Source organism: Bubalus kerabau, chromosome 13 (genome assembly GCF_029407905.1).
Source record: "Bubalus kerabau isolate K-KA32 ecotype Philippines breed swamp buffalo chromosome 13, PCC_UOA_SB_1v2, whole genome shotgun sequence".
Lineage (NCBI taxonomy): Eukaryota > Metazoa > Chordata > Mammalia > Artiodactyla > Bovidae > Bubalus > Bubalus kerabau.
In genome coordinates this window covers 3,654,484-3,677,631 of record NC_073636.1, presented here as the reverse complement: position 1 = coordinate 3,677,631, position 23,148 = coordinate 3,654,484, and the positions used below count along the sequence as shown (strand labels likewise).

General features: G+C 38.1%; 1 protein-coding gene across 1 annotated transcript; it reads right to left on the bottom strand.

The window, feature by feature from the left end:
- ANKEF1 (ankyrin repeat and EF-hand domain containing 1) lies at positions 1-22,925 on the bottom strand. Its single transcript, XM_055545382.1, has 9 exons — positions 22,573-22,925; positions 18,201-18,400; positions 17,303-17,452; positions 15,650-15,773; positions 8,489-9,311; positions 5,297-5,523; positions 3,968-4,131; positions 1,543-1,680; positions 1-504 (listed from the first exon to the last, which is right to left on the bottom strand). The coding sequence occupies exons 1-9, from the start codon at positions 22,916-22,918 to the stop codon at positions 346-348; spliced, it is 2,331 nt and encodes a 776-aa protein (XP_055401357.1). The 5' UTR covers positions 22,919-22,925; the 3' UTR covers positions 1-345.
- Between the last annotated feature and the right edge of the window lie 223 nt (positions 22,926-23,148).

Here is a 23,148-nt window from a genome sequence, read left to right as displayed (position 1 = left end):
AATAGCTTCCATTCAGTTCCACTAAAAGGATATCTTTAACGTAATGATGTGCATCTTGTAAATTCTTTGATGATGACACTATGTTTATAACCAAAAATGTCATTGTTGTAAAATATTCTTGAGGAAGATTGAGGAATTTATCCAGAATGGCATGCAATTCATTGCAAAATAACACATGACTTCTCTAGACAGCTCAGAATATTTATAGTTGTTAAAGCAAAGACAAATATTTTGTTACAGTGCTTAACTTGTGAGTTGCTTTGACTTTGATGGGAATCTACTTTCTCCAACATTTGGTCCCTGGGCCTCAAAATGTTGTTTATTCTGAGATGTAACCGCTGTGATTTACATCTTGAAGCTAGCTTCCACTGCTTGTGCTCTCTCTGTGATGTGCTTCTGAAAGGGCATCATGAAGTCATCAAAATCTACTTCATATGTCAACCTCTCCCGGCGCAGTTCCCTCATTCTGATCAGCTCTGCTGTCGTGGCTTCAGGACTCCAGATCTTAAACAAATAACCACATCCAGAGTGAATGTTAGCATGGCAGCCAATAAACATGCCAATATCCAGACAACCTTCAATCTGGTCAATTTAAAACTATCCAATTTACTTCTGGCAAGAGGAGAAGGGATGACAGAGGATGAGATGGTTGGATGGCATCACTGACTCAATGGACATGAGTTTGAGCAAGCTCTGGGAGATGGTGAAAAACAGGGAAGCCTGGCGTGCTGCAGTCCATGGGGTCACAAAGAGACACAACTGAGCGACTGAACAACAACAACAACAAATTTACTTCTAAGTCTATTTTAACTTTTATCTCTTACATGACATTAGTGGTTACATAGCCATCACTGTTTCTGATGGTGACTATTTGAACAACTGAAATGCCCTTCAGTTACCTCTCTGATGGCCCTGAGGCCAGCTGCTGTTCATTCTCAGGAGGTCAAAACCAGGAAGCAATGGAATTAATAGACAGCCTTTACATCTTGTGGGGAAGTCAAAATTATTTTCACAGTAGGGGGCAAAAGGAGCTGGTGGTCTATTATTCAGCATGGTTTGATGAGCATTAGCAAGACCACTCTTGTTCTCCAAATATGTCTTCATCTCTTTACTTGTAGATGTTTAAGGAAGCTATTTAATAAATCCAGTCTTGATCAGTATAAAACTCCCAAGTGAGATGGTGATAGTGTGTACAAAGAGGAAAGGTTGGAGTTTAAGAAGTACCCAGAGAAAATATCTATAAAATTCAGTGACTACATGGCTACAAGGAATGGCACTGACCAAAGACAACTTCAACTATTCAAGGAAAATTAAGAAGTCAATACAGAAAATAAAACCACAAGATATCGGAAGCTATGCAAATTGGACTTACTTAGTTGTAAGCAGGATCTAGAAAAAGGACAACTTCAAATAACAACTTATCAAAAACACAGCTTATCAAAAGATAAGCTTTGGACAGTTGTTTGGGTGCTCTGCATAAAAAGTATTTGAAAAAAGGCATTAGGAGTTTATACCATGTTACAATCTTTCTAAAGTACTTACCCGCTGTGGAATAAATGTGATATCCACTTTCTTGGTATAACCACTGGTAATCAATGAATTGAGATAAACTACATTATCTTTACGCATCTTCTTGTCCTCCACTATGGCTGGTACAGTGTATATTGCTGAAAGTGTTTCCTGGAAACGAGCAAAAACCCAAAAAATAACTATCAATTTCAAAAACCTGTGTATACTTTCTAATACTCTGAAGTTTAAAAAATGCTACTATATAAATTATGATTTGAAATGAAATAGAATCTTATTATAACTTTGGGTGGGGAGAGATAACTTTTTTGCCTTGTTTAACTTAATTAGTATTAGTGACAGATCACAAAAGTCTTCAAGATCCATCCTTGATCTGCGGCCATTATTAATCAGAAGAATGTATTCCTACTAAAATGATAATGGTGCATGTGTTAGGAGCTATAACTGATCAATCTTCCTTCACCTCTAGCTATCCTTACTCTCTTCCTCCATGCTTGTTACTCTCTACTGTCTGCCGACCATCCCTTCAACTCTGTCTGCTTCCTATCACCTCTCAGTTCAGTTCAGTTCAGTCACTCAGTCGTGTCCGACTCTTTGCGACCCCGTGAATCACAGCAAGCCAGGCCTCCCTGTCCATCACCAATTTCCGGAGTTCACTGAGACTCACGTCCATCGAGTCAGTAATGCCATCCAGCCATCTCATCCTCTGTCATCCCCTTCTCCTCCTGCCCCCAATTCCTCCCAGCATCAGAGTCTTTTCCAATGAGTCAACTCTTCGCATGAGGTGGCCAAAGTACTGGAGTTTCAGATTTAGCATCATTCCTTCCAAAGAAATCTCAGGGCTGATCTCCTTCAGAATGGACTGGTTGGATCTCCTTGCAGTCCAAGGGACTCTCAAGAGTCTTCTCCAACACCACAGTTCAAAAGCATCAATTCTTCGAGGCTCAGCCTTCTTCACAGTCCAACTCTCACATCCATACATGACCACAGGAAAAACCATAGCCTTGACTAGACGAACCTTTGTTGGCAAAGTAACGTCTCTGCTTTTGAATATGCTATCTAAGTTGGTCATGCCTTTCCTTCCAAGGAGTAAGCATCTTTTAATTTCATGGCTGCAGTCACCATCTGCAGTGATTTTGGAGACAAGAAAAATAAAGTCTGACACTGTTTCCACTGTTTCCCCATCTATTTCCCATGAAGTGATGGGACTGTATGCCATGATCTTCGTTTTCTGAATGTTGAGCTTTAAGCCAACTTTTTCACTCTCCACTTTCACTTTCATCAAGAGGCTTTTGAGTTCCTCTTCACTTTCTGCCATAAGGGTGGTGTCATCTGCATATCTGAGGTTATTGATATTTCTCCCAGCAATCTTGATTCCAGCTTGTGCTTCTTCCAGTCCAGCGTTTCTCATGATGTACTCTGCATAGAAATTAAATAAGCAGGGTGACAATATACAGCCTTGATGTACTCCTTTTCCTATTTGGAACCAATCTGTTGTTCCATGTCCAGTTCTAACTGTTGCTTCCTGACCTGCATAAAGATTTCTCAAGAGGCAGATCAGGTCTGGTATTCCCATCTCTTTCAGAATTTTCCACAGTTTATTGTGATCCACACAGTCAAAGGCTTTGGCATAGTCAATAATGTAGAAATAGATGTTTTTCTGGAACTCTCTTGCTTTTTCCATGATCCAGCAGATGTTGGCAATTTGATCTCTGGTTCCTCTGCCTTTTGATAATGTTAAAACTTTTCCTTCCTGAACTTCATACCCTATCCTGTGTCAGCCAAAGATCTTGAGGGATCCATCTGTTTCCCTAAAAGAAGCTTCCAGCCTAGAAATGTACTTAGAGCTTCCTGCTAAGGACAAATTCTTGATGTCAGGGAAACCCCCATAAACAACAATCTTCTGCTGATAATTTAGAGGGACCCAAACCACTCCAGATTACCTGGAACAATTTGGCATCTTTAAAGCCTTCTAGAGTCATTTTTCAGGATTATCCAAGTTACAAATCCTAGGGTTCATAATTTAAAAAAAATTCCTTGGGAGTTGGGTGTTAAGGTAGGTAGTGAAAGATTATAAAATCAAAATGGATGAAAATCATGCTTTACTTCTTTTCTCATAAATGTTACCCTACACTTCCCTTTTGGGACATCTCATCAAATCTGTATAATTCAGGTCTAAGTGTATACACTTCTAATATAAGTTCTTTTTTCAACATTCTAACAGTATTTGGTTCAATCAACTTGTTTTTTTGTGTGGATTCTGTTTGCAATGACAACTTTTTAGACTTTTCAGTAATAGTAAATTTCTTGCTAGGTATTTCTTTAGAACTATTGGTACTGAAAACATGGACTACATATTATTTGCCCATGAACTGTAACAATAAGTAAATGGTGCTGCAGCCACACCAGGTACTCATGAGGGGTCAGTTGCTTTTCATACCTCTTCCTTCTTAATCTCGGGGCCTTCAGTCTTTGCTTTGGGTTGTGGCTTGCCTTTTGGTTTTTGATTTTCTGCTGGTTTGGGCAAGTTATCCAGCTTTTCTTTAATCAAACCAATTATTCTACTGTCAGCATAAGCTTTTGCAACATCCATGGCACTATGCCCTGTTTAAAACATAAATTTAGAGTTTCATTAAACAGATTAATAATAAACAATGTAGCAAAATATCAGCTCTAACTATGTGGTACTAACGGTGATTACTGAAGCCAGTGATACGTATAAAAGTCACAGATTGGTTCAGATATTCTCTAAAGTGGTCCCAGCTCAAAAATTTTATCATTTAAAGTGTCATTTACCAGCAAGACCATTTCTTCTTGTTAATTATTTTGAGCATGTTTGATAGGAAAGAATGGTAGGTTACATTTTGAATATCTGAGTGCTAGTTCTCTTCCCACAGTGTGCACATTCCTCCATGGGTGACAATTTTATGCTTTCCTCCTTCCTGTTGAGGAAGGAGGTATATTCAAAAAGTCTGGGGAAGCTGGAAGTCACAAGTACTCTATGCAGATGGCTGGATATTATGACCCCTGTTACATCTGCAGGCAGGCCTAACAATACTACCTGTGACTCAGAGGCAGCCTGAAGCAGCCAAAGTTATTAAAGCTCCTTCAGATCAAAAAGAAGCAATGAGTCCCACTCTCAAAACACCTCCACTTTTTCAAGAAGAAAATTTATGACATAAAGAAGGCTTCCCATTTACTTCCTAGAAGGAGTCTTATTTCAGGAATGACTGTTTAGCTGTAGAAGGAATCTAAAGTCTACAGGGGCTTCAAACTATGCCAATTATTAGAAATTGACAGCTAAAACACTGTGATGACTCAAAATGTGATTTGCATACTGGTGTCAGTCTACATATTAGTGGTATGGGCTCACAGTGAAGTAAGTACAGGAATTAAAGAGTAAATGTGTAGAAATTTTTATAGCAATTTTATAGAATTTTTGTCATTTGAATCCAAAGATTTTAAAAGTTTGGGTTTGTATTTCATAGGGTTCTTTTTCCTCTTCATTTTTCTAGTAAATCATTTTTCATTGTGTTTTACAAAAGTCTCAGTCTACAATGAATTACCAACATAGACAACTGATTCTTTAACACTAGTGATTTGAGAAGCACTATGTACAAAACAAAGTTCCATAACATTTAACTCAGGTTAGTTTTTGCAACAGTAACTTAAGGGAAAATGTGGTCCTGCAATAAAAAATTTAGAAGGCTTAGGAATCTAACATAAATCCTCCTTTTCTAGCCCTAATCACCTGTAATGAAACTCATACCTTTCCTATTCTCCAACTGGAATTTAGCACCGATGTCAAGCAGGTATTTTACAGTATCCAGTCTGCAGCTCTCAATGGCTCTACTTAAGGGAGTTGAGTTGTTGATTGAGAGGGCATCTACCACAGCTCCAGATTTAACAAGAAGCTCAACAATATCCTGTTGGCCAGCATGGCATGCAAAATGAAGGGGAGTCCACAGAAAATTATCTGTTGCATTAACGTTAGCCCTGTAAAATGAGATAGATACAGAAGCTAAAAATAAGGATTGATTCAAGCACTGGAGGCTAAAAATTCTAAGATTTCATAGCTTTATTAAGTTGTTCAACTGTAAACCAAGAAAGATTTGGGTCAAGTTAAACTCTGTGCCATAATTTTTCTTGAACTGTGTTCGGCATCTGATAGTCAACTTTCTTTGTGTATATATACATTTTGTTTAGTTTAGAAGCTGCTTGGATCCTAGGGGTTACAATTTTTGTTAGATGTTAATATTGGGGAAAATTATAAGACTGGATCCAGTGAAGATCAAAGTTGACAGGAAATAGAAAAGCTACATTATTTCATTTTGTATCTACTTGCTCTGTATGTTATGAATTTATAAATGCACCATCATTGTTAAAATTCTAAGCAATAAAATCTATGAAAAAGTTTGTATCAAAAATGGTACAAATGAACTTATTTACAAAACATAAACAGACTCATCAGTTCAGTTCATTTCAGTCACACAGTTGTGTCTAACTCTTTGTGACCCCATGAACTGCAGCACTCCAGGCCTCCCTGTCAATCACCAACTTCCAGAGTCCACCCAAACCCATGCCCATCGAGTCAGTGATGCCATCCAACCATCTCATCCTCTCTTGTCCCCTTCTCCTCCTGCCCTCAGTCTTTCCCAGCATCAGGGTCTTTTCCAATGAGTCAGCTCTTCGCATCAGGTGGCCAAAGTATTGGAGTTTCAGCTTCAACATCAGTCCTTCCAAAGAACACCCAGGACTGATCTCCTTTAGGATGGACTGGATGGATCTTCTTGCAGTCCAATGGACTCTTAAGAGTCTTCTCCAACGCCACAGTTCAAAAGCATCAATTCTTCAGTGCTCAGCTTTCTTTATAGTCCAACTCTCACATCCATACATGACTGATGGAAAAACCATAGCCTTGACTAGACAGACTTTTATTGGCAAAGTAATGTCTCTGCTTTTTAATATGCTGTCTGGGTTGGTCATAACTTTCCTTCCAAGGAGTAAGCATCTTTTAATTTCATGGCTGCAATCACCATCTGCAGTGATTTTGGAGCCCAGAAAAATAAAGTCAGCCACTGTTTCTACTGTTACCCTATCTATTTGCCATGAAGTGATGGGACCAGATGCCATGATCTTTGTTTTCTGAATGTTGAGCTTTAAGCCAACTTTTTCACTCTCCTCTTTCACCTTCATCAAGAGGCCCTTTAGTTCTTCTTCACTTTCTGCCATAAGGGTGGTGTCATCTGCATATCTGAGGTTATTGATATTTCTCCTGGCAATCTTGATTCTAGCTTGTGCTTCCTCCAGCCCAGCATTTCTCATGATGTACTCTGCATGTAAGTTAAATAAGTAGGGTGACAATATACAGCCTTGATGTACTCCTCATAGACTCATAGACTTCAAAAACAAACTTCTGGTTGCCAAAGGAGAATGGATAAATCGGAAGTTTGGGATTAATATATATATATATTATTATATATAAAATAGATAATCAGTAAGGACCTACTGTGTAGCACAGGGAACACCACTCAATATTCTGTAATAATCTATATGGAAAAAGAATATGAAAAAGAATGGATACATGTGTGTATATAACTGAATCACTTTTCTGTACACCTGAAACTAGCACAACACTGTAAATCAACTATGCTCCAATACAAAATAAAGATTAAATGAAAAAATAAAAAGCAAAAAAAAGAAAATTAATTCTTTCAATTTCATTAAAAGCAATTTATCATTCAGAAACTATAAAAATAAAATAAAATTCACTACCCAAAACTTCAAATTATCATTAGTTGCTTTATGTTACCACTTGGTAATAAACACATTTAAATATTTCTTTGACATTAAACATTATAGTAATAATAACAATATCTTTTATCAAGTCTGCAACTACTGGGCTACTAAGTGCTTTACATATTTAACTCATTTAATCTTCAAGAAATTCTGTGAGCTGAGTTCCATTATAGCCCCATTATTAAAGTGAGAAAACTGAAGCACAAAAAGGTTAAGAAAGTTACACCAGGTTATTCAGGAATGGTAAAAAAGAAGGACTTAAACCAGAGAAATTGCTTCTGATTAAAAAGTTAAATAAAATGTCATGCTTTGTTATCTTAAAGATATTTACAAATGAACCAATGAAAAGGGAATGAAACATGCCTAGTCATTTAGTGCATTTATGTGCATGCTAAGTCGCTGCAGTCATGTCTGACTCTTTGCAACCCTATGGACATTGCCTGCCAGGCTCCTCTGTCCATGGGATTCCCCAGGCAAGAGTACTGGATTGAGTTGCCATGCCCTCCTCCAGGGGATCTTCCCAACCCAGGGATTCAACTGAGTCTCTTATGTCTCCTGTACTGACAGGCGGGTCTTTTCCACTAGTGCCACCTGGGAAGCCCACTTAGTCTTATGGCCACCATCAAATTATTTGATTTGTTGGGATGCCCTCAAAAACAAAACAACAAAAAAAGCAGATTTAAAAATGACTCCATGTAAAATGAATACATTCTAAAGATCTGCTGTACAATATTGTGATCGTAGTTGACAATATTGCACCGTACACTTAAAATTTGTTAAGAGGGTAGATCACATGCTATTTTTGACCACAGTAAATATTTTTAATTTAAAATAAAATAAAAGGCACTCCACATCATTTAGGTAAAGCTCTGAGACCAAATTAAAATTGTTTTGGGAGGCCAGGGATACCCGATCATAAGGCTTCTTCCACCCCTAGAGTGAAAACTTCTCAGCTTTCACTTTGGCATTGTTGTACATGCTCTTAATGTTCCCATTAGCCTGGTTCACAGTATAAAGTCTATTTGTGGTCTAGACTTCAGGAATGAAGCCCTTTCTTGCCACTATTTAAATTCTAGAGTTAAATGTTTCTTAGCCTTCCTTTCACTTTCTTGAAATGTGAAGGCTCCCAAAAATCTAAATCGCACTCAAGCGAAAGACATACCCTTTTTCAAGAAGAAACTTGACTGCATCGATGTTTCCAGTGGCACATGCAGTCATTAGCGGTGTCTTGTAGTAATTATCCTTCATATCCACAGGTATTCCTGATTCAAAAGCCTTTTTCAGAGAAGCCAGGTCTCCCGCCTTGGTGATAAAATTAATGTTTGAAAAGACCTTCCCTGTATCATCAATATACCAAGCAGAGTCATCCTGAATGGGATGTTCTGGGGGGTGATCTCTGTTAAAGCGGTTGCAATCAGTTACATTCTTGTAGGTTTCGATCATGTAATAGGGCGGCCCACCATCACTGCGTCGTGGAAACGCGTGGTCGGGGATGATACAGATGGGGAGGGGTAAAACAAACTTGCCCACTCTGGCTCTTTTGGCCATCCCTTTTTTCTTTTTCTTAGGCCCATAGGATCCCAAGACATAAGACTTACTTAAATATCTGGTCCCTTTAAAGAACTCGTTAATATTGACCCCTCCACCCCGGACTTTTTCGTGAAGTTGCGCTATAGCAGCCAGCTGCTCTGAGTTCACAAAATCTTGCCTCTCCTCCAGGGTCAGCACAAAGTCCTCCTTGGTGACTGTCCCATCGCCCCTGTCCACAAACGAGAAGGCTTCCCGAAGGAAAGTCTCATGTTCTATTGACCAATCGTGAAGTCTCAGGAACAAGTGCGGATTCGGATTTTTGACCCCTGGCCTGGCCAGTTTATTAGCGATTTGCTCCGCCCGCCGTATTTCTTTGCTGGCTGCTTTGAAGCCGCCTTCCTTAGCCAAGTTCCTGGGCATTTTATGCTCCAGATTCTTCCATTTTAGGTCACATCCTAAAACAGGAAACATCATGATTATGAATGGTGCTGGGGCATCTGCCTGAGTTCACAAATGACATGCGTCTGTTGTTGTTGTTTAAATTTCCAGCAAATAGTCAAAAGTCAGTCCCCAAATTATTTGTATATAGAGGTGAGCAGTTATTATAATTACAGAATTAATCTGTGATTACTCTGCTCAAGGTTATGTGGCAACCTGGTTGGAGGGGAGTTTGGGGGAGAATAGATAATACATTTATATGTATGGCTGAGTCCCTTTGCAATACATCTGAAACTATGATAACATTGTTAATAGGCTACACTCTAATATAAAAGTGATTCCCTGTGGCTCAGTGGTAAAGAATCTGCCTGCCAGTGCAGGAGATGCAAGGGACTTGGGTTGGATCCTTGGGTCGGGAAGATCTGGAGAAGGAAATGGCAACCCATTCCAGTATCCTTGCCTGGAAAATTCCATGGACAGAGGAGCCTGGTGGTCTATAGTCTGTGGGGTCACAAGAGTTGGACAGGACTGAGCATACACACACTCAACTCATATATAAATTTAAAACTTTTAAAAAATTTAATAAATAAAAATTATTATTAACTTATATGCAGAGTACATCATGAAAAATGTCAGGTTAGATGAAGCACAAGCTGGAATTAAGATTACAGGGAGAAATATCAATAACCTCAGATATGCAGATGATACCACCCTTATGGAAGAAAGCAAAGAGGATCTAAAGAGCCTCTTGATGAAGGTGAAAGAGGAGAGTGAAAAAGCTGGCTTAAAACTCAACATTCAAAAAACTAAGATCATGGCATCCAGTCCCATAACTTCATGGCAAATAGATTGGGAAACAATGGAAACAGTGACAGACTTTATTTTCTTGGGCTCCAAAATCACTGCAGAAGGTGATTGCAGCCATGAAATTAAAAGATGCTTGCTCCTTGGAAGAAAAGCTATGACAAATCTAGACAGCATATTAAAAAGCAGAAACATTACTTTGCTGGAAAAGTCTGTCTAGTCAAAGCTATGGTTTTTCCAGTAGTCATGTATGGATGTGAGAGTTGGACCATAAAGAATGCTGAGCACTGAAGAATTGCTGCTTTTGAACTGTGGTGTTGGAGAAGACTCTTGAGAGTCCCTTGGACCACAAGGAGATCAAACCAGTCAATCCTAAAGAAAACCAACCTTGAATATTCATTAGAAGGACTGATGAAGCTGAAGCCCCAATACTTTGACCACTTGATGCAAAGAGCCGACTCATTGGAAAAGACCCTGATACTGGGGAAGATTGAAGGCAGGAGGAGAAGGGGATGACAGAGGATGAGATGGTTGGATGGCATCACCAAATCAAGGAACATGAGTTTGAGCAAGCTCTGGGAGATGGTGAAGGACAGGGAAGCCTGGCGTGCTGCACTCTGTGGGTCATATAGAGTCAGACACGACTGAGTGACTGACTGAACAACATTGTGAACACAAAAACTTAAGCTATAATTTTTTTCTTTCTGTGAGCTTCAGTTTGGTGAATTTTGAGGAAGATATTTTTCCAGTGCATAGTATCCATCCCCAATGGATTAAGAAATCAATCCCTGTAGATATTTGAAACAAATATCATATTAGAATACTTGCTAAAGAGGCTTCATGCCAAGTGGGAAAGAGTAAAGATGGTATTTAAATTTGGAAAGAACCTGGATTCAAACAGCTTAAGCAGGACTTTAGGCATCTAAGATGCTAACTGACTCTTGTTTCTTTTGAACGATTATGACTGTCAATCTGTGTAAAATCTTAAACTATGTTTTATCTGTATTTTCCATGAAATTCATGTAATTTGTATTGACCTGCTGTTTTGCAGTAAGGTCATATGAACAGCCTGTAAAAGTAATCTGCTCATCAAATCTGAAAGAATTCCAGTGTAAGAGTTGTGCAATTAGGCATTAAAATTCGTTTTCCTTTTTTAGTCTCTGACTTAAAATGATGAGACCAACATTATATGTAAGCATTCTCCAAATAAATAAGCTTTTCTGAATGCATCAGGAAGTCTACTTAGTGGTATCAAGAAGGCTGTGTTGTCTGTAATAAGTGTCTTGAGACACTAAAAACCCATTATAAGTCAGACTATGAAGATATTCGTTCTAGTGTTTTGAATCTATGAGGCTCTTTTGTTGCCTTGCCAATATCACATAATCAAAAAAGATTCTCTAGCAATCAGTATCTCTAGCATCCAAAATGTAAAGGCAGCTGCATGTGAAAATATAACATCCCCCTCTAACATTTTATAATTTTATTCCTTATCAAAAAGAAAAATGATTTCAGCATTAATACTTCTGGCATTGTCAAAAATTAAAATTTTATATGAAGGCTGGTATATTTACTAGTGATAGGAAAAGTCAAAAAGAGTACTTGGGACAAAAAAAAATTCTGTAATTTTTATATTGGACAGTTTGAAGAATAGTGTGACTTATTGGGAAAAGAACCTGAGCCTTGTCTCCACAGTATAACAACTCAATAGTGTAATTCCATAGTCATCTTGAGTATGCTACTTTTACTTAGCTTTTTCACTTACTCAGGATGTCTGGGGTTTATCTGCCATCTCCCATTTCACTCCTGTATTCACCCCAGCACCAAGGATCAAAGGATTTTAAAGCTGCTTTATCTTGCCACCTTCTGCTCCTAGTTTCCTCCCAGTTAGCAATTTTGTGTGGAATAAAGACTCCCACATCCCAGCTTAAAGATATGAAGGCATTTTCCCGTCCTTTTGACTTTGTCTTCTCTTTTATCTTTAGTAAATACAGATCCTTTCATGCCCTCTGTGATTTACACTCCTCTGTTGCTGAGATACGTGACTTTCAGCTGACTGCTGACAAAAGCCCTGTGAGGAGATCCCTCCAAGGGGGCTTCAGGAGAGCTAATCTAAACCCTCCACTCCCCTGGACATTGCCTCACACTGCCTACAGGGAGGTGTAAATTACTCCAGGGACAAGATCAGGAACAAAAGTGGAGTGTATTAAGGAAGTAGTAGTAGGAAGTAGTGGGAGAAGAATCTAGCCTTCATATTTAAGGATAGAAGAGGCTACACCCAGGGAGTTTACTCAGAAATGAGCATTTTGTGGCTAACAGTTTCCAGTTGCTCTGACTGCCTTAGATCAAGATTCTAAAGATGGAAGTATAACTGATAGCACTCTCATGTGGAACTAGGCCACCCATATAGCCCTGGTGAAGCAGTTGTACTTCCAAAGATGCTAGGGAACTCAAAACATTTTCAGACATTTGTTTCAGAAACAGTCTAGTCTTATGAGTCTGCCAGGAGGATCAATCTTTTCTGCATCACCAGGCAAGGCCTTTGGCAAGCTTTGGCCCTGTACATCTCAATTTGCTTTCTCTGACTTTATCCCAGAAGGACATAAATGGTAGAGTATATATTGAGGGATGGAGAAGGCAATGGCACCCCACTCCAGTACTCTTGCCTGGAGAATCCCGTGGACAGAGGAGCCTGGTAGGCTGCAGTCCATGGGTTGCTAAGAGTCGGATACGACTGAGCGACTTCACTTTCACTTTTCACTTTCATGCATTGGAGAAGGAAATGGCAACCCACTCCAGTGTTCTTGCCTGGAGAATTACCAGGACGAGGGAGCCTGGTGGGCTGCTGTCTTATGGGGTCGTACGGAGTCGGACACGACTGAAGTGACTTAGCAGCAGCAGTATATATTGAGGGATGTTTGTCCCAATAAGAAAAGAGTCAGCATATTAAAGTTGAAGAAGCTTGTCTCAATCTGGGCAGATCTCTAGTTTTCAGTAATACACAATGTGAAAAATGAAGTATCAGAATAATCTGCTGGTGGTGAGAGATTTGGAAACAAGATTTGAAAACTGTCTCTTCAGAGACAGTTGATGAGGGCAAAAATTGCATGTGGTACATTTTCCATTATCTCTTTATTTTAGGGGGATGGGGAAAGAATGTGAGCTTTGTTATAAGGTAAAAAAAAATATCAAAGTGAATAAGTTACTACACCATTAGTTATGCAGGCATGTTAGTCTTATTTATAATGTTAGTGACTTCAAAATTTCTATGCCTGCTTAGAAGACAGGAAAATGAAAGTACTTTTTCTGCTCTATTATAGAGCTGCTGAACTTTAAGTTTCTATTTCTCATAAACTGGAAAAAAATAACTCACTACCATAACATTCAGCAGCATGCAGTTCCCTCTCTAACAAAGAGTTAATAACTTTGAATGTCCGTTTAATTCAGTTCAGTTCAGTTCAGTCACTCAGTCGTGTCCAACTCTTTGTGACCCCATGGACTGCAGCATGCCAGGCCTCCCTGTCCATCAACAACTCCCGGAGGTTACTCAAACTCATGTCCATTGAGTTGGTGATGCCTTCCAACCACCTCATTCTCTGTCAACACCCTTCTCCTCCCACCTTCAATCTTTTCCAGCATCAGGGTCTTTTCAAATGAGTCAGTTATTCTAATCAGGTGGCCAAAGTATTGGAGTTTCAGCTTCAACATCAGTCCTTCCAATGAATATTCAGGACTGATTTCCTTAAGGCATGTAATTAACACAAAATTAGTAAAAAAAAATATTTAAACTTAATTGGCTAATATTGCTATTTAAAATTTTTAAAAATATTACTATTTTAAGGAATTGTTGCTGTTTAGTTGCGTCATGTCTGACTCTTTTGTTACCCCATGGACTGTGGCCTGCCATCAAGGTATTTTCCCAGCAAGAATGCTGGAGTGGATTGCCATTTCCTTCTCCAGGGGATCTGCCCAGTGCAGGTATTGAACCTGTGTCTCCTGCTTGACAGGTGGGTTCTTTGCCACTGAGCCACATGAGAAGCCCTTTTTAAGGAATACATTAAGCTATGCATAATGTAAAGGAATGGAGAAGGCAATGGCACCCCACTCCAGTACTCTTGCCTGGAAAATCTCATGGATGGAGGAGCCTGGTAGGTTGCAGTCCATGGGGTCACTAAGAGTCAGACACGACTGAGTGACTTCACTTTCACTTTTCACTTTCCTACATTGGAGAAGGAAATGGCAACCCACTCCAGTGTTCTTGGCTGGAGAATCCCAGAGACGGGGGAGCCTGGTGGCTGCCGTCTGTGGGGTCACACAGAGTCGGACACGACTGAAGTAACTTAGCAGCAGCAATATAAAGGAAGCCCCAGTGGCTCAGTGGTAAAGAATCTGCCTGCAATGCAGGAGGCACAGGAGGACCCGGGTTCAATCCCTGAGTTGGGGAGATCCCCTGAAAGAGGAAATGGCAATCTATTCCAGTATCACATGGACAGAGGAGCCTGGCAGGCTACAGTCCATAGCGTCTCAGAGTCAGACACGACTGAGCACTGAGCACACACAACATACATAACATAGTTTATATTCTCAAATAAACAGTTATTTAAAATATACAGAAAAATCTAAAGTAATAAACATTACTTATATTTCAAATGTTCCATTAAAGTTTTAATTTTATTTAATGCTTCTCCCACAAATATTTCCCCCATAATTTAAAATTACCCAAAATGTTATCTTTGCACTTGACATGATAGTATATTTTATATATATATATTTTTTAATTTCATTTTATTTTTAAACTTTACATAACTGTATTAGTTTTGCCAAATATCAAAAGAATCCGCCACAGGTATACATGTGTTCCCCATCCTGAACCCTCCTCCCTCCTCCCTCCCCATTCCATCCCTCTGGGTTGTCCCAGTGCATTTTAAAAAATAAAATAATTAAGAATTCGGACTAAAGACATGGTTTCTAGTGTTTGTCCTTTTTTAGATTGATGCTGCTGCTGCTAAGTTGCTTCAGTCATGTCCGACTCTGTGCGACCCCATAGATGGCAGCCCATCAGTCTCCTCTGTCCCTGGGATTCTCCAGGCAAGAATACTGGAGTGGGTTGCCATTTCCTTCTCCAATGCATGCATGCATGCTAAGTCGCTTCAGTCATGTCCGACTCTGTGCAACCCCATTGACAGTAGCCCAACAGGCAACTCTGTCCACGGGATTCTCCAGGCAAGAATACTGGAGTGGGCTGCCATTTCCTTCTCCATTTTAGACTGATATTTACATTTTAAAAAATAAGCATCTTAGTAATTGGTTGACTCATAAATGATTCTCTTTAGACTTTTAATAATAATCTAAAAATACTTTAGAAATGAATTTGTATTACTTTCTAGAGGTCAGATTTATGATTTAACAGAAGGTAAATAAGAAAAAAAATTAATTTTCTTTCTACATATATATGTGAGATAAGCAACTGATGTTGACATACTGAAATTCTCTGCTCGTCTACAATGTGGGAAAATCATAAGTTCTTTAGACATGAAATCGGTAGACCATTTACCTCGCTGAGCTATATATTTACAGCAATCTGCAAAACCACCCATGGCAGCATAATGAAGTGGTGTGTTGCCATTCATTGCAATCAACCCCATGTCTCCGTTGTATGCAAAAAGAAGCTTCAATATCTGCAAAATAAACAGTGGATATTGTAGAGGAATAAGAATGTATGTTTACTGGCTGAAAACTCAGACCTAGACCTGTGCTATCCAGAGTGTCAGTTTGAATTAAATTGAAAGGAATTAAATAGATAACAAATTTTAAAAATTCAGTTCCTTACTTCCATTAGCCATAGTTTAAGGACTCAAAAACCACATGTGTACTGTAATTGTACCATACTGTACAGCCAGATACAGAACATTTCTATCACTGTCAGAAGTTCTAGAGCAGGGATCCTCAGCCTGCAGGATCTAATGCCTGATGATCTGAGGTGGAGTTGACGTAACAATAATAGAAATAAAGTGCACAATAAATGTAAAATGCTTGAATTACCTTGAAACCACAGCCACCCCCGACTCCTCCCACAAGTCCGTGGAAAAACTGTCTTCCATGAAAGTGGTCCCTGGTGCCCAAAAGGTTGGGGACCATCTATCTAGAGTATAGAAAACTCTATACTCTGCTGGGCACTACCATTTTGGTAAATTTAGGCAACTTTAGAATGCATCTGCTGCTGCTGCTAAGTCGCTTCAGTCGTGTCTGATTCTGTGCGACCCCCTAGATGGCAGCCCACCAGGCTCCCCCGTCCCTGGGATTCTCCAGGCAAGAACACTCAGACTGTGGCAAATCAGGGGAGCAAATTCTTTACCAGATAGATGTGATTTCTACTGCCATGTATACTTTTATTGCAGATAAGAGACCCAGTGACAAAAGTAAAGATAATGTTAAAACTCAAAAGAAATTTTAGATATAATTCAGAATTTTTAAAAATAGGATAGCATTGAGTTCTAGTTTGTTTCTGCAGTATCACTATATGTATGAGATATCTTTTGCTGATATATCCAGATAATCAGAATACTTAAGAGTTAAAAACTTAGGTGAGTCATTAGATGTACTTGAACATCAAAGAGATGAGATTAGGCCTTGTTCTCCCCCAAATTAGATCATACTGTATTGTAAAAATTCTCATATGTAATGGAGTCATAAAATAGAGTAGTAGTATGTGGCAAAACTTTTCAGTTGTTATAACTGAAAGAAAAAAGTGAAAGTGTTAGTCCTTCAGTTGTGTCTGATTCTTTGCAACCCCATGGGCTGTAGCCTGCCAGGCTCCTCTGTCCATGGAATTCTCCAGGCAAGAATACTAGAATAGGTTGCCATTTCCTTCTACAGGGGATCTTCCTGACCCAGGGCTCAAACCCAGGTCTCCCACACTGCAGGCAGATTCTTTAGGGTATGAGCCACTAGGGAAGCCCAGTTAAGAATATAGAAAAACATTATTAGTAATATTAAAAGAGTAAATTAGCAAGCAGATCAAACTGAATAAAGAGCTAAAATAAGCCTTGAAGGATAATATCTGGTATAAAATACAATTCTGGAATTATTTTGGAAAATCAAAATGCAGAAAAAAATCTATCAGTGTAACTTACACTATATTTTAAGATGCTGAGGAAAAGGAGAATATTTTTAGCAATAAATTTTAAAGAATATAGCAGATTATTACATCAAAAAAGCCTCCTTTGGCAGCAAAGTGTGCGGCATGATGTCTGTCATTGTCAAATGCATTCACGTCCCCTCCTCTTTCCAATATCCCTCGAACTAGTTCTGTCACTCCCTCTCTTGATGCTTCCATTAGAGCCGTGCGACCTGTGGACTGGACATGAAACAGACCAGATGCTGTTTATCCCTGTTATACGACATGACACATTCAGTGTAGACATGGTCTAAATCCATTTGGCCTTAGAGTCACACTGACATTTTCAGTTTTGTACAGTTTTATTGGTTTCATGTAACAAACAGGAAACATGAAGTCAGTAAAATGGGTCAGTGTACAAAATGTGGAATTCTATAATCAGAGTCAAGGTCACACCAGATTTTCCTATGAGAACATCATGCTAAAAAGTGCAGTTTCTTGCCAAGAAAGTAGAGCAAAAAGGGAGAAGAGAGGGTAAAACATACACTAAAATTAGGCTACAGGTGTTTTCTAATGAGAAGAAAATCTGTTTTTATTGTCGGGAAATGACAATTAAAAGAAAACTCAATAAAATTAGCCAAGTAAGGAGAGGGAGCAAGATAATTAAGGGAAACAGCAGAGCTACATATTTTCTTAGATGATAAATTTTTATTAGGCATCAGGAATATCTTTTCTATTTCCTGTAATGATCTTTTAATATTGTACATAATAGATACCAATTTTTCAAACATAATTAGGAAAACAGACCATAGAATCATGGCCATGCCATATAAAGATAATGGAAGTCTATGATTTTAAAGCATTTTGAACAGAAATGAAAAGTCTGTAAGCTAACACGATAATTTTACCACATTCAAGTGAAAAAATAGAATAACAGGATTCTGTAATTGAAAAAAAGGAATATTTATGATCAGAGAAATAGTCTTACTGTGTTGATAGCATTTGGATTTGCCCCTTTTTCCAAAAACATCAGGCACACATCCTTAACATCATGTGCTTCTTCACAAGCTCTAAGGAATATTGGCTTTCCTTCACAGGTACAGTTGTTGACATCCGCACCATGTTCCAAGGCGATCAGTGCACACCGATAATGCCGCTTAGTAGGTAAAATGCAGTAAAACAAAATACCTGCAGAAAAATAGAATCCCCAAAGAGCAGTTAACTAGTAGTCTCTCTACATTTGAAGCAGATAGGAAGGAACAAAGAATAATTTTAAAATTCATAATTAGCTAGTTGAAGATGAGATAGAGCAAAGGCATTTATGCCTTGGTTTTCTCTCTGAAATCAACTGAAACACCAAGACAGAGAAACCAAAAAGGAACCCCAACCTCTGATAAGAGCTAGAAAACAGTCATAACCAAAATGTGACAGGATCTTGTTTGAGAAGAATCTGAGTGCTGGAATGTGAGCCCCTGTTGGCCCTGGGTATTTGGCATCCTGCAATCTATATACCAGTGTCCTCCTTAGAATATGCAGGAGTGTGTGTGCCCGAGAGTTACTGGTGGATCCCTGGACCCCCTTCGAAACTGCAGAGTGGCAAGGGAGGTAGTACTAAATGATAAAACGCGTACACCAGCCACGTTTACAGGGAGCAGGCTGCCTGTGCAGTTGCAGTGAGAAGAAAATGTAGATGGCAATGTGTTCACTGCAGAGAGAAAAATGCTAACTCCTCGTATCTGGTATCCGTGACATACAGACCCTCAACATAATCCATGTCAAAAATGTACTACAGACCAGGGATACTGTTTATAAACCCTGGTCAGAGTTTTCTTAAGAAACTCAAGTAAACAGCAGACAAACTTTGTAATGACTTCACTCTAAAAACAGACTTCATTCAAATAGGAACAGTAACCAACAAAAAACCAGCATACGACCTATGAACAAAGATACTGAAAGAAAAGGAAAGGAAGCTAACAAACACTAGGCAAAAATTGTATAATCAAATAACTATACCACATGAAAATCACTGACTGATCCATTACTGATAACAAAAATTTAAATATAACTTTTTCTGAAACAAAAATGTAAAGGCAGACCAAACCAAAAAGATAAATAGAAGGAAAAGATGAATTTGAGCAAGTATATCTTATAAAAGAAATGGTAGAGAAAAATTAAACCACTAAAGAAATGAAAGTCACATGGAAGCAGGAAAAAGGATGCCAAAACCATAGTCAGGGACATGGAGGAAAAAGTTGAAAGAACTTGAAAAAACTCCAAGAGTTTAAATGGTCTAGAAAGGCAAATAATATTTAACTTGTATATAATTGGTGTTCAATAAAAGACCAAATGGGACAGAAAAATGGAGAGATATAATAAAAGAAAACCCTCTTGAAGTAAAAACCTAGATCTAGCAGCAATATACTGGATCTCAGGAAAAACTGATTAGGAACAATACATAATATGTGCCTAGACAAAACTAGATAAAGAAAGTGTCCTGTGAGCAGCCAGTTAAAAATTCAAGCCATCTCTAAAGGAGGAAATGTCAAGTTTGGCTGCAAGACTTTGGCACAGCAACATTCAGTGCTAGAAAATAAGCAAAGGAGTTTTATAATGTCACTTGGGAAAGAAAACAGGGAATTTTTAACACTCAGTCAAGTAATTGTTTATATATAACAGAGATGAAGATATAAACTTAAAGATGCAAGAAATCAAAGTATATAAGCCCAAAGGAGTGAGCTAAACTACTCAATGACAAAAATGAGTCTAACAGGAGATCAACAAGGAATATGTGACTAAAAGACCCATGATAGATGCTGAATCCCTTCAATCATTGAATCAAACCTCAATCACTTTGGGAATTCTAGATACAGAAAATAAAATTGTAGTTCACAATGAGGGAGGTGGGAGGGGGGTTCAGGATGGGAACACGTGTACAGCCATGGCGGATGCATGTTGATGTATGGCAAAACCAATACAATATTGTAAAGTAAAAATAATAATAATAATAATAAAATTAAAAAAAAGAAACTAAAAACAGAGAAAAAAAGAACTAATAGGGAAATTTAATTTCAATTAATTACAAAACTTGTAGGGAAGAGAGGAAAGAAGAGAGTTTAAGCATTCAATTTTCTTTATCTTTTATTGCAGGAGTTTTGAGATATTATTAAAAACAGACAAAAGGTATGAAAAGAATCATTGAAAAACTAAAATGATTATAATTTACTAAAATTAGATACTGGAAAGGAAGTGACAGGAAGAATTCTTGTACCAATCTCATCTTTCATAGAAAAATATCAATGAACACTGTTTAGTGTGCTGATTTGATAAACAGAGGTTTATGTATATGTAAAGCTGTCAAGTTAGCCATTAAAAGAACTAGAAACAGACCATTAATTTTAGAAAATATGAGAAGGAAGATATACACACATATAACAAAAAAAAAGATCATATGGACCTAGAGAAAATTATTTTTGCATGTATTTATCTGTGTATTTATATAAATTAAATATATTATGCTTTTATAGAATAAAATAAATGACAGTTCTGTAGAGTATTTGGAAGGAATGATGCTAAAGCTGAAACTCCAGTACTTCGGCCACCTCATGTGAAGAGTTGACTGGGAAAGACTGGATTCTGGAAAGACTGTCGATTGGAAAAGACCCTGATGCTGGGAGGGATTGGGGGCAGGAGGAGAAGGGGACGACAGAGGATGAGATGGCTGGATGGCATCACCAACTCGTTGGACATGAGTTTGAGTGAACTCTGGGAGTTGGTGATGGACAGGGAGGCCTGGCATGCTGCAATTCATGGGGTCTCAAAGAGTCTAACACATCTGAGCAACTGAACTGAACTGAACTACCATTAAAATAAAAATACAATTTATGTGAAAATAAAAACTGAAATATATTTCATATAAACATGCATCTGAAATAGTTATTCAAACAGTTAAAAACAGAAAGATGTCAAGGATATGTTGAAAATCAAAGACAGAGAAGCCATAGCAGGCAAGAGTGAACCAACACAACAATGCAACAATTGCAGGTTTTGCTGTTGTCGTTGTTGTTTTGGTTCACTTTTGCCTGTTATGACTTCTCTGTCTTTGATTTTGCATTTTCAACATGTCCCTGACCATCTTTCTATTTTTAATTGTTTGAGTAACTCTCGTTTTTAAATTTTCATTTCATGTATTTTTATTTTAATGGTAGAGTTTATTCAGTTTACATTTATCTAGATGCTCCATAGAACTGCCATTTGTTTTATACTATGAAAGCATCACTTGCTCCGTTCCCCCCCCTCCCTGGTCCATAGAAAAATGGTCTTCCACGAAACCAGTCCCTGGTGTCTCATTGGGGAAAAATATTGGGGACCACTGTTGTATAGGTCTTTGAAAGGCTTCTGTTTTTTTTTTAGAATAAAAACATTAAAAAATATATTTGACTCATGAGTGCATTAAATAATTGAATAGTTGTTCCTTTTCTTTGTCCTCTTCTCTTGTTATAAGCAAGTCACTTATCAAATACCATGTCCACAGAGAGTTATGAAAGCAGATTCTGTTCCTGTCAGAAAACATTAATTAATGGTATAAAATAGGATTCATTTTCTAATGTGGGACTGATGTTAATGGCTTTGTAATTGAAGAAATTCTTTGGAACAACTGATTAAATCTACCAATTATGTTAAGCCTGGTGGTAATTTTCTTAGTAATTTTCATGAGGCTGCATCATGAAAGATGATGCAGAACCATGAGTTGTTTGGATAAGAAGCTTCCAGATCATGGTCTTAAGACAGGATTTGGGAGGGAAAGAGTGAGACAGTGCTGGCTCGCCTGAATAATCACAGACATGCCATATTTCTATGATTAAGTCATATTTCCAAATATAGTTTTAAAACAACTAATAGAAAGTTGGAGCTTATGTCAGAATCCACCTTAGTTCCTCAAGTTCTCAAATGCAACTACTTTCTACATAGACTGCTCTTGAGAGCAAAACCCTAGCTCAAGTATTACTTGAGGTTCTAACATGTCAAATTCTAAATGGATTTTATATTTTACAATAAGTGATTATGATTATGGAAATATCAGTGTGTCATGTTGAAAGTTCTCCACATTAAAAAAAAAAGATTAATTCTAATATTTTTTCTCAATGAGAAAATTCTCAGAACTGGTTTTCCTAAGAAACATCTACACTGTTTTCAAATTATGGGAAGATAACGAGAGTGAGAATCTAGCCTCTCAATACTACATGCCATGAGTAACTCCCTTCTAAAGTCTGAAAGCAAACAATGCATTATACTGACTTCTAAAATTAAGAAAAAATGCAAATCGAATTGCATTTACTAGATAGAATGCTAAGAGTTTTTACCTTTTCCTTCATTATCAACAACAGTCATATCGGCTTTTGCTTTGGCTAATATTTCCATGGACAATTCGTGGCCCAGTTCTGCAGCCCTCATAGTCGGAGTACAGCCCATTTTGTCTTGCACATCAGGGTGAGCACCAAGGCTCAGGAGAAAGCTGACCATGTCGATGTCATTGGAAACTGAGGCTAAGTGCAGAGCACTGTTTCCATTGACTGGGTCTGTGAAATTGATGAGTTCAGGATATCCGAGCCTGGTCAACTTCTCTATCTGCTTCTTGTCTTTGTTCCGAACACACTGAAGAACTTTGTAGATCTGCAGGTTCTCAAGTCTCTTATCTGCTAAAGCCATATTTGACCAGCTTCTTGCAAATGCCTTTGTGGGCCAAATCAAAAACTACAGTAGCAAAAATCAAAGCAAAACATAGAACTCAGAGTTATTTTTTTCATCTTGATTTTGACTAAACAGTATTCTAAGGCTTCCCTAAGAAGAGATGCTGTTTCTTATGAAACATTATTACCATAATTTATTGCAACTAATTTCATGAAAGCAGAAATTACACATAAGCACAAAAATACTCA